The 14381-nt window shown below is 35.9% G+C and overlaps 1 protein-coding gene across 1 annotated transcript in view; it reads left to right on the top strand.

Annotated features, from left to right (window-relative positions):
* Smp_143690 (feline leukemia virus subgroup C receptor-related) overlaps positions 1 to 14381 on the top strand; it is a gene marked incomplete at both ends in the record, with an annotated part of 40350 nt that overhangs the window by 2645 nt on the left and 23324 nt on the right. The window contains 5 exons of the mRNA XM_018797758.1: positions 599 to 791; positions 5015 to 5191; positions 5773 to 6045; positions 8213 to 8280; positions 13250 to 13350. Of these exons, the coding sequence (XP_018652768.1) occupies positions 599 to 791; positions 5015 to 5191; positions 5773 to 6045; positions 8213 to 8280; positions 13250 to 13350 (812 nt within the window). The remainder of the gene's footprint in view (positions 1 to 598; positions 792 to 5014; positions 5192 to 5772; positions 6046 to 8212; positions 8281 to 13249; positions 13351 to 14381) is intronic.

The following is a 14381-nucleotide window of genomic DNA, read 5'->3' as shown; positions in this document are numbered from 1 at the left end:
ATGCAAAATACTCAACATTCACTGGCCGGATACTATCAGCAACAGCCTACTGTGGGAGAGGACAAACCAGCTTCCAGCTGAAGAGGAAATTAGGAAAAGACGTTGGAAGTGGATAGGACATACATTGAGAAAATCACCATACTGCATCATGAGGCAGACGCCTACTTGGAATCCGGAAGGGAAGCGAAAAAGAGGAAGGTCAAAGAACACATTACGTTGGGAAATAGAAGCAGATATGAAAAGGATGAATAACAACTGGAAGGAACGGGAAGGGATTATATAGGACAGTGTTGGATGGAGAATGCTAGTGTGCGGTCTATGCTCCTCCACGAGGAATAAGAGGCGTAAGTTAGTAAGCCTGTTGACATATATATATCTTGTACAGATTACTTTGACATATCCATATTGTTAAAAGTTTCATATTGAATAGATGGAACATAGTTAACAGGATACAGCTAACTAGTCCTATATAAAACGAAATATTCGAACTGACCTCCACAATGAGCCGTAAAATTTCATTTGTTCCATAAACATTGTTCATTTCAATTTGACTGATTGTATAGAATTATTCTTTTCACTTGTTTTTTTATTTTTCTAGCTTGGTGTTGCATTTGGCTTTCTAGTACCACCGCTTATTTTACCATCGATACCGTATAGTTCAAATGGAACTAACCAACTTGATCCATCAACAGATGTAAATCAATTATTCAATAATGTTAAACACTATATGATGATTATGCTGTATTTTAGTGCGGCTTTAAATATACTTCCATTTATATTTGCATTATTTGGTAAGTTGTTTATACTATATTAGTTACATTATTTTTAAAGTTTCTGTTATAAACAGCTGTCAGTCAGTCAGCTACAACGTAGGACCTGGCACATTTATTCATCGGTCCAAGTTGCCATACCTCGTTAGCATAACAAGATGAACACCGGATTCATAGAAATAGTTAATTTAGTGGTGGTAGTATATAAAAGATAGGTTGTATATAAGGATATAGTATATGAAGGAAGAACGTTATGAAGCAATTTTAATCTTAAGGTTTAAGGGAAGATAAAAAGTGTATACACCGACGCCATTGTGATCGATTCTGACATGATCAAGATCCATTAAAATACAAACTGTTATCCATCATATTCAGTCAGTTAGTCACAACGTAGAACTTTATACGTACGTACATCAGTTCGAGTTGCCATACCACATTAGCACATAGATTCAGTTGTCGATTCAAATCCCATAATGGAAGAAGTAGTAAGAGCATAAGCATTATTGTGAAAGTTTAGGGTTGAAGTTGCTATTCAAGGAGTATAATCCAATGAAATAAATTTGGAAAGAGAAAAGAGATAGAGACATGGAGAATTCAGAAGATAAGAATTTGGCAGAACACAAACAGTGGATGCACCTTCGCCATTGCAAACGATTTTGAGCCATGTCATTCAAGGTTTCTAACCATCGATTGCTATCATCTCACGAATCCCAACCAGGTAGTCTACACCTACTAACATCCATCATATTACATAGTTTTAAACATTTTGTAGAAACATTTGATCAGTATTTATTAGAATACTGTATGTACAATCTTTGAGAAATCTATACCTCTGTGATATTTGGACTAACATCATGTAATTTTCCTGTTAAATACACTGACACTGAAGTTTTCCGAAAACGACTGATATCTTCTAGAACTGAGATTGACAGAATATCACCAGTATTGCGGACTAGAATAAACTAATGTAAATGGCGAAACTATAACTTATGGACTAACCAGTTAGGTGTAAGTTAGTAGACCTTGGATTTTGGTGGGAAATTCATTCATCCATTTGGCTAAATAACGTTTTAGCTGATGTCAGTTCACGATGAAAACCGTAAATCTAATTCCTTACCCTAACCATCAATTGTAAATCATAATTCTGATTCTTCATACTGGTTTTTAACACTAGTACTGTTATCCACTTAGCTACTGAGTTTAGAGTTAACATTAACTCGAGGATGCAGGTATATTCAGCTGACAAATCTAAAATTAGACGAAACGCACATTCCACAGTTCCACTGCTAGTCACTATCCGTCTTTGCTTATTATGCTTGTGAATTAAGACAATATCTAGGCAATCCGCACAGTATGCACGTATACCAATAATCAGTAGGAAGATTCACACAAACAATACAAAAATGAATCTCAACGCTTTTTATTGTTTTTATATGGTATTCACTGTTTAGTTTCCTATTACCATTAATGCTGACACTTTGGTTCTCCCAGTTCTATCTCGTTACCTTTATAACGCTTTAGTTATAAGTTGGATAGTTGAACATATGGTTTAAGTTTCAAGTTATTCTTGATTGACGACTGATTGACTTAGTTTGCTGTCCATAAAGAGTCATAAGTATTTACTCTCTCTCTCTCTCTGTGTGTGTGTGTCACATCGGTATGAATGAGCAAATAATTTCCTGTTTTCAATTGTTTTGGTGGAGTTTCGTTTTATGAACTGGTTCGTCTAATAATGAAGCTGTTATTGCTTCAAAAAAAAATATGGGAAAATCAAAATAGATATCCAGACAATTACAGGTTAAAGGTCAACACTGACTAGTCAAGATAGCAAGAGAACGTGTCAGCTATACACGTAGAAGTTTTAATACGTCACTTCAACTTGAAGTTTGTGATGATGATGTTGTTCAAAAGAAGAATAAAGGCTTTATGATTAAGTCATCCAACCTTTAAAAAAAAGGAAACCTCACCTACAAATCTTCTCCACCATTTCAATTCTTTAATGTAATGTGATATGAGTTCAATTTGGAATCAAGGCCAATGCCAATGTTTTATGTTGTGAGCAATCATGAACTTCTCAACAGTGAACACTTAAGTAGCTCTTTATCTGACTCCAATTAGATCGTTTGATGATTGAATAACTGTCTGTTATTGATATATGTATCCAAGTTATCCTCGTATAGAATAATCGACTTAAATCACGTTAGTCAATAACGCAATTGAATAAGTCAAATACGAGAATGGATTTTGAATACGTTTATTTCACACAATCGTTGATCCAGACAGATGATCAGAAAAATGAAGCTAAGAGAAGAGAGTGAAACGAAATGAATCGGAGGAAGCATGTGAACTAACCCTATTTGATAAAGCGTTACTCGAATTATTTTTTCTGGTTAACGTTTTTTTAACGTGTTAGTTTCCTACGGGATGGGGTCGCTAACCCCATGCCCAACACTCTTCCTTTACCCAGGCTTTGGACCGGCAGTAACTCTAGAAGAGCTACCGGCGGACTTAAAGCGTTACTCACAGTGTTTATATTCAGATAAAAATAAATTATAGGCACGTGATGAAGCGTTTAAGCAATTAGCACAGACGATCATATAGAAAACAGTCAGGGTTAATAAGCGAATAAGCGACAGCCTCAAAATGCGGCTTGTAACGAATGAAAAGATTGGTGTTTGCCCAGAGCCTAGAATAACCTATGTGCGCTTGATATAGTAACAGACCCTACAACACCTACAATCCAGACAGACGTTAAACACAGAGGATTTAGGATCCGCGTTACGTGTTTAAACTTGAGAGAATAACGTTGAAATTTGCAATATACCATGAAGCCATCTAATCCAAAAAGTTTCTGAATAAAATCTAACACAATACCTTTTTAGGCAAAGATTTTTCACTAAGTAGAAATTATCCATTATTGTTTTCATAGTTTAACATCACAAACTGTTCTTATTTCGACAACTACTGAAAATTAGGTTTCCCTGGACAGTTGTTGAAAATATGCATTCATCTCAAAAAAACATGGAATTCATATGGACGTGTCGCTCTATTTCGTGGATCGGTTAAAGTTAGACATTAACACCGTTGGCTGCCGGCTCAGTGGTCTAGTGGTTAAGCGCTTGAGCGCGGAACTGATAGGTCCTGGGCTAGAATCTCGCGATGCGGGATCGAGGATGCGCTCTGCTGAGGAGTCCCACAATAGGACGAAACGACCGTCCAGTACTTCCTGGTTTTCCATGGTGATCTAGCTTCAATTGACTCATGATTTCAACTATGAAAATACTGAAATGTCCACGAAAACCCCTTCTGATACATATTGTAATCATCAATAAATGACTAGACAAACAGTAATCAATCCGTGTGAAATACTTCAGGTCAACTAGGTCATGGATACTCCAGTGATAATATCTCAGACTGTATGACTGGGATGATACAAATTTCAGCGCCAAATAACACGAAACTTAGATCTAGAAGGGAATCCTTCTAAATGCTTTTAAATACCTAATGAAAATATCTTTTATGAATGATGTAATTTAAACTTAGGACATTTGTAGTCATACTTTCTTTTCTAGTTAATTAATTCATTAATTATTTAGTTTAATTAAGTGGTTAATTGAATTCTATTATATCACAATCGATTCTGATTTCTGGACATGTAAGTAATCTACTCTACGTAACTCACCAAAATTTGTATTCTACATTTCTAAATATAAGGTTTGAATTATTGAACCAAACTATTTTCCAATGAACAAAGATGAATAGTGGCTAGCAGTGAAATCTAGTTTGACGCGCGTTTCGTCCTATTTAGGACTCGTCTGTTGGATATACCTGCACCTCAGAGTTTATGTTCACTCTGGGAGGAACTCGAACCCAGTACCTTTCGCTTCAAATGCCATATTTTACATTTCTAAATATAAGGTTCGAATTATTGAATTAAACTATTTTCCAATGATCAGACGGGAGTTTTGTGGAGAGTTTAGTAATTTATTTTTATATACTTGAAATCATGAGTCGATTGAAGCTAGACCTTCGTGGAAAACCTGGAAGTACTGGACGGTCGTTTCTTCCTATTTTGGGACTCTTCAGCAGAGCGCATCTATGATCCTACCTTGCTAGCTTCAAACACAGGATCTATCAGTCTCGAGCGCGAACGCTCAATCGCTCCTTATATGAAATAAACTTTTGTTTTATTATAAATTTTATTTAATTATTAATTATTATTTTTCAAATTAATTTTATTGAAGGTTTACGTGCAAAACCTAAAACGGAACCAAGTTTAGCACAATATAAACGTAATGGTTCATCAATTAATCATAAATTACAAATCAATGATCAATTATCAATTGATAAACCTTTAAATGGTATCCATTCAGTAATCAATAATAATGGTCTACATGATAAGAAAAACAATATTGATAAAGGTAATTTATTGTTTTGGTTTTCTTTTTTTTGATGAAGTTTTGTTCTCTAAGCTGGATGGTTTAGTCGTGAAGCTTACATCGTTCTTCTGAATAACATCATCAGCATAAAGTTCGGGTAGAAGTGAGGTGTTTGAATTTCTTCATATGTGTGATTCATAGCTTGTCCTGTACAGCTCGATGTTGATTGATTATTATTGACCTTAAATCTGTTGAATACTTCACTTCCATTAGAATTTTGTGCTGATGATGTCGTTCAGAAGAACGATGAAAGCTCCACGATCAAACCATCTAACTCAGAGAACAAACTTACTTACTTACTTACGCCTGCTACCTCTAGCGGAAGAGCATAGGCCGCCCACCAGTTCTGGTTAGAGTTTCTTCAGTGAGTTAGTTTTCCACATGATGGGGGCCCCAAATTCCATGCCCAACTCTCCTCCTTTACGCGGGCTTTGGACCGGCAGTAACTCTATAAGAGCTACAGGTGGAGTTAGAGAACAAAACTCCATCAAAATTATCCACCTGAGCTACAAATCTTCTCCACCATCTTCTTTTTCTCATTTAATCCTTCCTTTTTGTTTTAGAATTCTATACTAAATCATTAGAAAGTGATAAACAATATCCAGCTCTTAGTCCAAATGAATATTCCATATCATCAACAAAACAGAATACAACTGATAAGAATGATTCAATAATGAATAATTTTGTTATCAATATTGATGAGAATAATGATATAAATAGTATAGATGATTATTCGCAACAATCATTACAAAATCATCCTAGAAATGAGAAGATATCAGCTGCATTAAAACGTTTATTTAAAAATATTCCATTTGTTTTATTGTTTATCAGTTATGGTAAGTATATTTGAAGTGATTTTCTTTTTAATTGTCATTTCATATTCATTGTGTGAGGGTTATAATACTACCCAGATGCCCAGATTGAAGCAGGTGGTTTTCTTAGAGGGCCACACCCGGAACCTTTGACTTGAAGATCTGATCCACAAGGCAGTGGAGCATCGTAAGGAGATATAGTCCCATGGTGACCAATGATTGGTTCATATGCCGTTTGTTCCATCAGGATCCTGGAGCTCATGTGAACCATTGGTTTGGAAATCAGGGTTTTCCAACTCCCCTAAGTGGACTCACTGTGTCCACTGGCCCGGTTCAAGCTCCGGACATTTGCTTTTCACTTTCGTATATAACTTCTAATATTATGAATCATGTTAATGGAATGATGAAATAGCTTCAAGCTAAAAATGAAAGAAACTATTTCTTCTCAATTTATTCTGCATTCAACATTGTACACTAATACAAAAGTTTAACAGTTAAATTTGAAATCAATACCAAATAAATGATAGTTGGTCAGTTTAAAAATCAGAAGGGGTTTTGTGGAGATTTCAGTATTTTCATAGTTGAAATCATGAGTCAATTGAAACTAGACCACCATGGAAAACCTGGAAGCACTAGACGGCCGTTTCTTCCTATTATGGGACTCCTCATCAGTGCGCATGCACGATCCCACCTCGCGAGATTTGAACCCAGGACCTACCAATCTCGCGCCAGAGCACTTACCGATGTTTTAAAATTTATAACTACTGTAAAAATGAATATCTATTATGAACTCAGTAACTAAGTGGATAACGTATTGGAGTGAACATCAACTCTAGGATGAAGATACACCCTTGATAGATACCTCTCAAACAGGAAAGAATACACGTGATGGATTTCATTGTTAGCTATATTCCATCTTTTCTGTATAAATATAAGACTATATAAACGGTCTTCTACATACAACACAAACCATAATTATACACATCGATAAACCAAACTTTTGTGTACAGAAAATATTTATTCAACCTCTTCATTTACCATGGTTTTCTCCTCCTTAGTTATTTTGTTTCTCAACATTTTCATTTCTGTTTAGTCCTAAAAAATTTCCAATCCCATTCAATTTTAAGCTATAACTACATTTTATGTGATCTGTTTAGATAAACTAGTTCCGTATGGTACAGTGTTCTAGCCATGTTAAGATTGGTTAAGCCTTATCCGGTGAAGTCGGTTGACCTTTCTGGAAGTGGACTCCATTTCCCAAGGTTAATGTCTAACTTCAATCAATCCATGTTATTGCACGACCATTTATCATTGCCTTCGGTGTCTAGTTGGCTCATACCCTACACGGTTGAACTCCACTGACCACGGCCTCTTACTAGAATTCCGACAATTAGCGCCGGAAGCTAACCACTAATGAGCACATGACAACAATTTTAGTAAATATTTAATTGATTAAACTAATAATATCTTAAGTTAATAATGTATTCAAACCGGTTTATTATATAATTATTGAATCACGTGATAATCATTAGACAAAGTAAACAATGTTAGGAATGATGTCTGATATCAACAAAGACTGATTACAATCCATTCCTGAATATCTACAGGGAGATAATTCAAACTCATACGAATACGGATGTAAACATTATGTCCTTTGAATAAATTAATGGTGATCTGAACTCCGTAGCTCAGTGGATAGCATGTTGTGTGTTCAAGGTAAACTGTACTAGGCTGTAGTTTCTATAAGTAAATCAACACTGAGATGCAGGTGCATTCGGCTGACGAGCCCCAATGAGGACGAAACATGCCCCCTGAAGTTTTACTTTTAGTCAATATAAATATTACGAATGATGGATAGCTTATACTTTAGATACTAACTAACAGTATAATCCGAGACCCATATTTCGTCCATATATGGTACTGCTTAACTGGATGCCTACATTCTAGTGTTGATATTCACACTTAACCCCAAACCTAGTATTTATCACTTCCAAATTCAACTCGTTATTCACTAGGCAACCAAAATTCTCTATTACCCAATATGGTCAAGCAACCCAAATGTCGATACAATCTGGATAAGAATACTAAATCTTGCAAATAATAATTAACAGGCCCATTAGTTTCTTAATTTGCTTGTTTCTTACACACATATGCATAATGATGTATTGTTTCCCTAATTTTAATTGTCCAGGTATACTTACTGGTGTCTACTATGCTGTTGGTACATTGTTAAATAGTATTTTACTAGGATATTTCACAGTAAGTCAGACTTTTTATTGAAATTGGTTTTTATTAATAAGGATGGGTTCATTGTTCTTATCCGAAAGGATTAGATATTAACTAAGGTTAAAGGCTCCTCATAAAAATTAAAGGTCATGAGTTCGATCTATGATAGAATTGTTAGTAGGCAATAATAAGGAGTCTCGCAAGGAAGTCCTACTCACTGCCTTCTCGTGGCACCGGTGTTGTCTACCAAATCGAGAGGACGAAAAGCGAATGTCCGGCGCTTTAACCGGGTTGGTAGACACGGTGCGTTCACCTAAAGAAGTTGGGAAACCTTGATTCCAAACCAATGGGGCACATCGGTTCCATTATCCTGTGGGAACAAATGGCGTATGAATCAACCGTTGGTCACCGGATACCATGGGACTGCATCTGCTTACGATGCTCCACTGCCTTTTGAGTCAGACATTTAGGTGAAATGCTCCGAGTGTGGCCCCCTAAAAAAACCACCCGCTTCAGTTTGGGCACCTGAGCAGTTTCACAGGTATCGCATAAATCAAATGAGATTTGGACGAAACAACTATCCGATTACTTTCTAACTTTTAAATGTTATTTAATTAAGATCAGTATATCATGTAAACTGTTCGATATCATTCTGTATTCACTTATTCTCTTATATTATACAGAACGTAAACTATTCTCTAGACTTTTTCATCATTTCAATCACATGTTCATTATTGTTATGTATCAATACAGAGTACATTGTAATGAACATTGTTATCATTATGATGCATATGAAAAAAAAACTATCAATCAACCACATGGTCTTAAATCAATCTAATTCTCAACTTTAATTTAGAATTAAGATAATAATTGGAATAGCTTAGTGATAATACTAAAGTCAATAATGTTAGGATGATATATGAGATTGGATAATACAAAGTATCAACTCTTCAGAAATGTTTTAGTAATATCAACTCATCCGAAGTCTAAATGTTTAGTTTCTTTTCATCTATCTACTCATCTAACATCCATATATATTTACTTATAATGATAGATCACTTAACCAAGTCAGTCAGTCAGTCAGCTACAACGTAGGACCAGGCACATATATGCATCGGTCCAAGTTGCCTGACCTCATAACCATAACAAGACAAACACCGAATTCATACTTACTTACTTACTTACGCCTAATATACCCAATGGAGCATAGGCCGCCGATCAGCATTCTCCAACCCACTCTGTCATGGGCCTTCCTTTCTAGTTCTATCCAACTTTTGTTCATTCTTCTCATGTCTGTCTCCATTTCTCAGCGAAATGTGTTCTTTGGTCTTCCTCTTCTCCTTTGGCCCTCAGGGTTCCATGTGAGGTCTTGTCTTGTGACGCAGTTGAGTGATTTCCTTAAAGTGTGTCCTATCCACTTCCAATGCTTCTTCCTGATTTCTTCCTCCCCTGGAATCTGGTTTGTTGTCTCTCACATTAACTTGTTGCTGATAGTGTCTGGCCATCTGATCCAAAGCATCTTGCGTAGACAACTGTTAATAAACACTTGTATCTTCTGGATAATTGCTTTCGTAGTTCTCCAGGTGTCCGCCCCATACAGTAGAACTGTCTTGACATTTGTATTGAAAATTTTAACCTTGGTGTTAGAATTCATAGATATAGTTAATTTAGTGGTGGTAATATATAAAAGAAAGGTTCTATATAAGGATATAGTAGAGGAAGAAAGAAAGGAAGATATGAAACCATTTTAATCTCAAGGTTTAAGTGCCTACTTTGTAACATGAAACTAATAAACTATATTCAATAGGTTAAGAGTATAGAAGCATTAAAAAAATGTTTAATACTGAGCATTCAATCAGAATTGATGTAGAGTGATTATTCAGAATAAGTTAGCTTCCATGGTAGTCTACCTTCAATTGACTCATGATCTTAACTAAATAGAATTACTATAATCTCCACAAAACCTCCTTGTGATAATGATCATATGCTCACTAGTGACTGGCTCCATGAATTAATTCCTGGAGTTCTAGTGAGAAGTCATGACCAGTGAAGCTAATCCATGTCAGGTAAAGACAGGTATCTACGTCAGTACAATAGAAGTTGGTTGCGCGATTTCGTGGACCGGTTGAGGTTAGACATTAACACCGTTGGATGCCGACCGGCTCAGTGGTCTATCGGTTAAGGGCTCTGACGCGAGACTGGTATGTCCTGGGTTCGAATCTCGCGAGGCGGGATCGTGGATGCGCACTTCTGAAGAGTCCCACAATAAGACGAAATGGCCGTCAAACTGTGCTTCCAGGTTTTCCATAGTAGTCTAGCTTCAATTGACTGATGATTTCTACTCTATAAAAGTACTAAAATCTCCACAAAACCCCCTTGTGATCTTGAAACGTTTCTAAGTATTACGAAAACTTAGAATTCAGGAAATGATCAAAACATCAAATAACATCACGAACATTATAGAATATCGACATAAAATGAATCTATCTCAATATCTAATATGTCCATTGAACAAACTTTGTTCAATTTCAAATGGAACTTATGCTGTAATAGTCCCTACGTGTTTTACTCTTCAAAACAGTCAGTAGTAACTACATTTTCTAATTGAATATTTCTTTAGTCCATTCTATCAAACCCCAGAGTATTACATATCGTTGAAGATCCTTAGAAGTATTTTCATGACTCAAAACAAAAATGACACTTATATTTCCCCCTTAAATTAGATCATATTCATAGTAGTAATGTAGTCATCAATACTTTGAAATCCCAAGTATACTGATTATTAACTATGTAAAATAAAGTCTCATTACCACAAAGGGGTTTTGTGGAGATTTTAGTACTTTTATAGAGTAGAAATCATCAGTCAATTGAAGCTAGACTACTATGGAAAACCTGGAAGCACAGTTTGACGGCCATTTCGTCTTATTGTGGGACTCTTCAGAAGTGCGCATCCACGATCCCGCCTCGCGAGATTCGAACCCAGGACATACCAGTCTCGCGTCAGAGCCCTTAACCGATAGACCACTGAGCCGGTCGGCATCCAACGGTGTTAATGTCTAACCTCAACCGGTCCACGAAATCGCGCAACCAACTTCTATTGTACTGACGTAGATACCTGTCTTTACCTGACATGGATTAGCTTCACTGGTCATGACTTCTCACTAGAACTCCAGGAATTAATTCATGGAGCCAGTCACTAGTGAGCATATGATCATTATCACAAGGAGGTTTTGTGGAGATTATAGTAATTCTATTTAGTTAAGATCATGAGTCATTGTTGACTCAGTTTGGTTAATTAATCATTGAACAATAGTAACCAATGTCATGTTTGTCTGATCCTTAAACTAGGGATAAATGATACTTGATATCATGTTTGTAGTCGAGAAGAAATATTGTACTTAAATGACATTGGTCACCAACCAGAGATTAATTAATTGGAAATACTTTAGTCCCAACGGGAATTAGTTGCAACGTCAGTAGCTGAGTAATCACGTTTCAAACTGCAAAGTTGGGTGATGTAGGTTCGCATCTACTAGGGTCCATCAGTTACCTCAACATTACAGGTACGTCCTGGAGACGTGTGTCAAATAGTACTGACCCCACACCCAGAGTCTCCTGTCAAGTATCTGCAACCACATAAACTGGTAAAATGTTAGATGATTTGATTTCATCTGCAGGAAGACATGGCTCCACTTTATCACCCTTTTAATATATCAAGCAAGGCGTTTCTGTTGTGCTAAACAAGCTCATACTCGTCATATGATTAGAACATCATGCAACTTTTAGTGTCATAGTCGAAAAATATTATGCAGTGAGTTATTCAACCGATAATAAATTAACAAACATTATTCTCCATATTTTGAAGACATACTTCAACATGAAAAGAAATTAATTGTGAAACCACTGAAAACTACAAATTACTGAAGCATTGTTTTATCTTAGCACTGGTACTCCTTAACAAGAGGATGAAACAGTGATTTCAGACAAGATCACAAACTATGATCAATAATCAGAAGTGGGGTTTTGTGGAGATTTTAGTAATTTTATAGTTGAAATAGTGGATGCGCACTGCTGAGGAGTCCCACAATAAGACGAAACGGCCGTCCAGTGCTTTCAGGTTTTTTCCATAGTGGTCTAGCTTCAATCGACTCATGATTTCAACCATATGATCAATAAGTTTATGAGAGAAAGTTAATAGTTTTAGACCAATGAACTATAATCCATTTGGAATCTATACTTTTAATTTCAGTTAATCCATTATATATCCACTAATTCTTATAGAATATTGGGTAGTTCTAATATAGTCAGCTACTTAGATTACAGTTATCCACTGAAAACTTCATGAAATGCATCTTGAGGCTGGATATTGTAAAAGACAAGTTCATGAAGTCAATTGATTGAGTAATATTAATCACAACTTACTATGACACTCATTTAAACTATTCATTGTTATCATAGTTGAAAGCGTGAGTCGATTGAAGCTAAACCACTATGGAAAACCTGGAAACACTACTTGACGGCCGTTTCGTTCTATCATGGAACTCTTCAGCAGTGCGCGTCCACGAACTCGCCTCGCGAGCTTCGAATCCAGGACCTACCAGTCTCACGCCAGAACACTTAACCGATAGACCACTAAGCCGACATCCGATGGTGTTAATGTCTAACTCCAACCAATCCACGAAGTTGAGCAACCGTTCACCAATTGTCTTCAGTGAGTTCCTATCTCACAACAGACGTGGTTTGAACTCCACTGGTCACTGCTTCTCACTAGAACTCCCGGATTTACCTCTCGAAGTCAGTCACTTGTGAGCATATGATTATTATTATCAGAAGGGGTTTGTGTGGAGATTTAGTATTTTCATAGTTGAAAGCGTGAGTCAATTGAAGCTAGACCACTAGGGAAAACCTGGTGTTAATAGAAATTTACCTTATTTTCTCAAATACCCCTATAATTATTGTACTTCACTAATCCTTACATTTTTTTACATTTTACATTATCAAGAATTCTACTTTATCTGGTTGGGCTGGTTTCACTATGATTATTGCCGGTATATTTGGATCAGTAATAACTGGTGTAATTTTAGATAAAACAAAAAAATTTAAGTAAGATCATTCATTTTGTATTTACTTTTTTTGTTTTACACAGCAATATTCTATTCAGAAGGAGTTTTCTGGAGATTTCAGTACTTTCATAGTTGAAATCATGAGTCAATTGAAGCTAGACCACCATGGAAAACCTGGAAGCACTGCTTGACGGCCATTTCGTCCTATTATGGGACTCCTCGGTGGCAGTGCGCATCCACGATCCCGCACTCGCGAGATTCGAACCCAGGACCTATCCAGTGTTTCCAGTTGTTCCATAGTGGTCTAACTTCAATTGACTCATGATTTCAACTATGAAAATATTCTATTCATTTTTATTGGTTATTTCAATCATTTCATTGATATTTTAGACTAACTGATCAGTCTCTTTCAACATGTATGCATCCTGTAAAGATGGTCTTGATATTGAAATGAAGTTAAAAGGATTATAAAGAGAGTTAGATGGTGGCCAGTAGTAAAGTAATCCAAGATACACGTTTCGTCCTATTTGAGACTCGTCAGAGATGAAACAAAATGAATGTTTTGGATTCCACTAATAGCCATATTTCAACTTCCCTGCTAATAATAATATACACTGTTCTCTTAGTTTTTTTTTAAATTCTAAAGCGTCTTTACGAATTGTCCAAGTTTGAAGGTACTTTCGAAAAGATAAAGTAATCATCGAACAGGTACCATCCAAGAGCTTGTTGAAATGAACTAGGCTAGAATTAGAGTCCTTTTAATATATGACAGATTTCACTTAATAATGAGCATAATCCTTATGTTTAGGATTCCGTATTACTATTCTTCAATCGTTTGACAGCCGTAATCAATGATGTATTAAACAGATCACTGATCGATAATATATTGACACATTGAATTCGGTTTAAATAGCTCAGTATAAAGGTGTATCAATAAACTAGATCAGTGTATATCCATTAAGACGCATGTGTTGATTAGTTTATCTGGCTTACTTCATAATCAAGTTGTGTGTGATTTTTTTAGCATTAACTGACATTTAATTTACCAATTTCTTAATCCACATTCACTAT

Source organism: Schistosoma mansoni, chromosome 5 (assembly GCF_000237925.1).
Source record: "Schistosoma mansoni strain Puerto Rico chromosome 5, complete genome".
Lineage (NCBI taxonomy): Eukaryota > Metazoa > Platyhelminthes > Trematoda > Strigeidida > Schistosomatidae > Schistosoma > Schistosoma mansoni.
The sequence above is the reverse complement of the archived record's forward strand: the minus strand, read 5'-3'. Positions and strand labels throughout refer to the sequence as shown.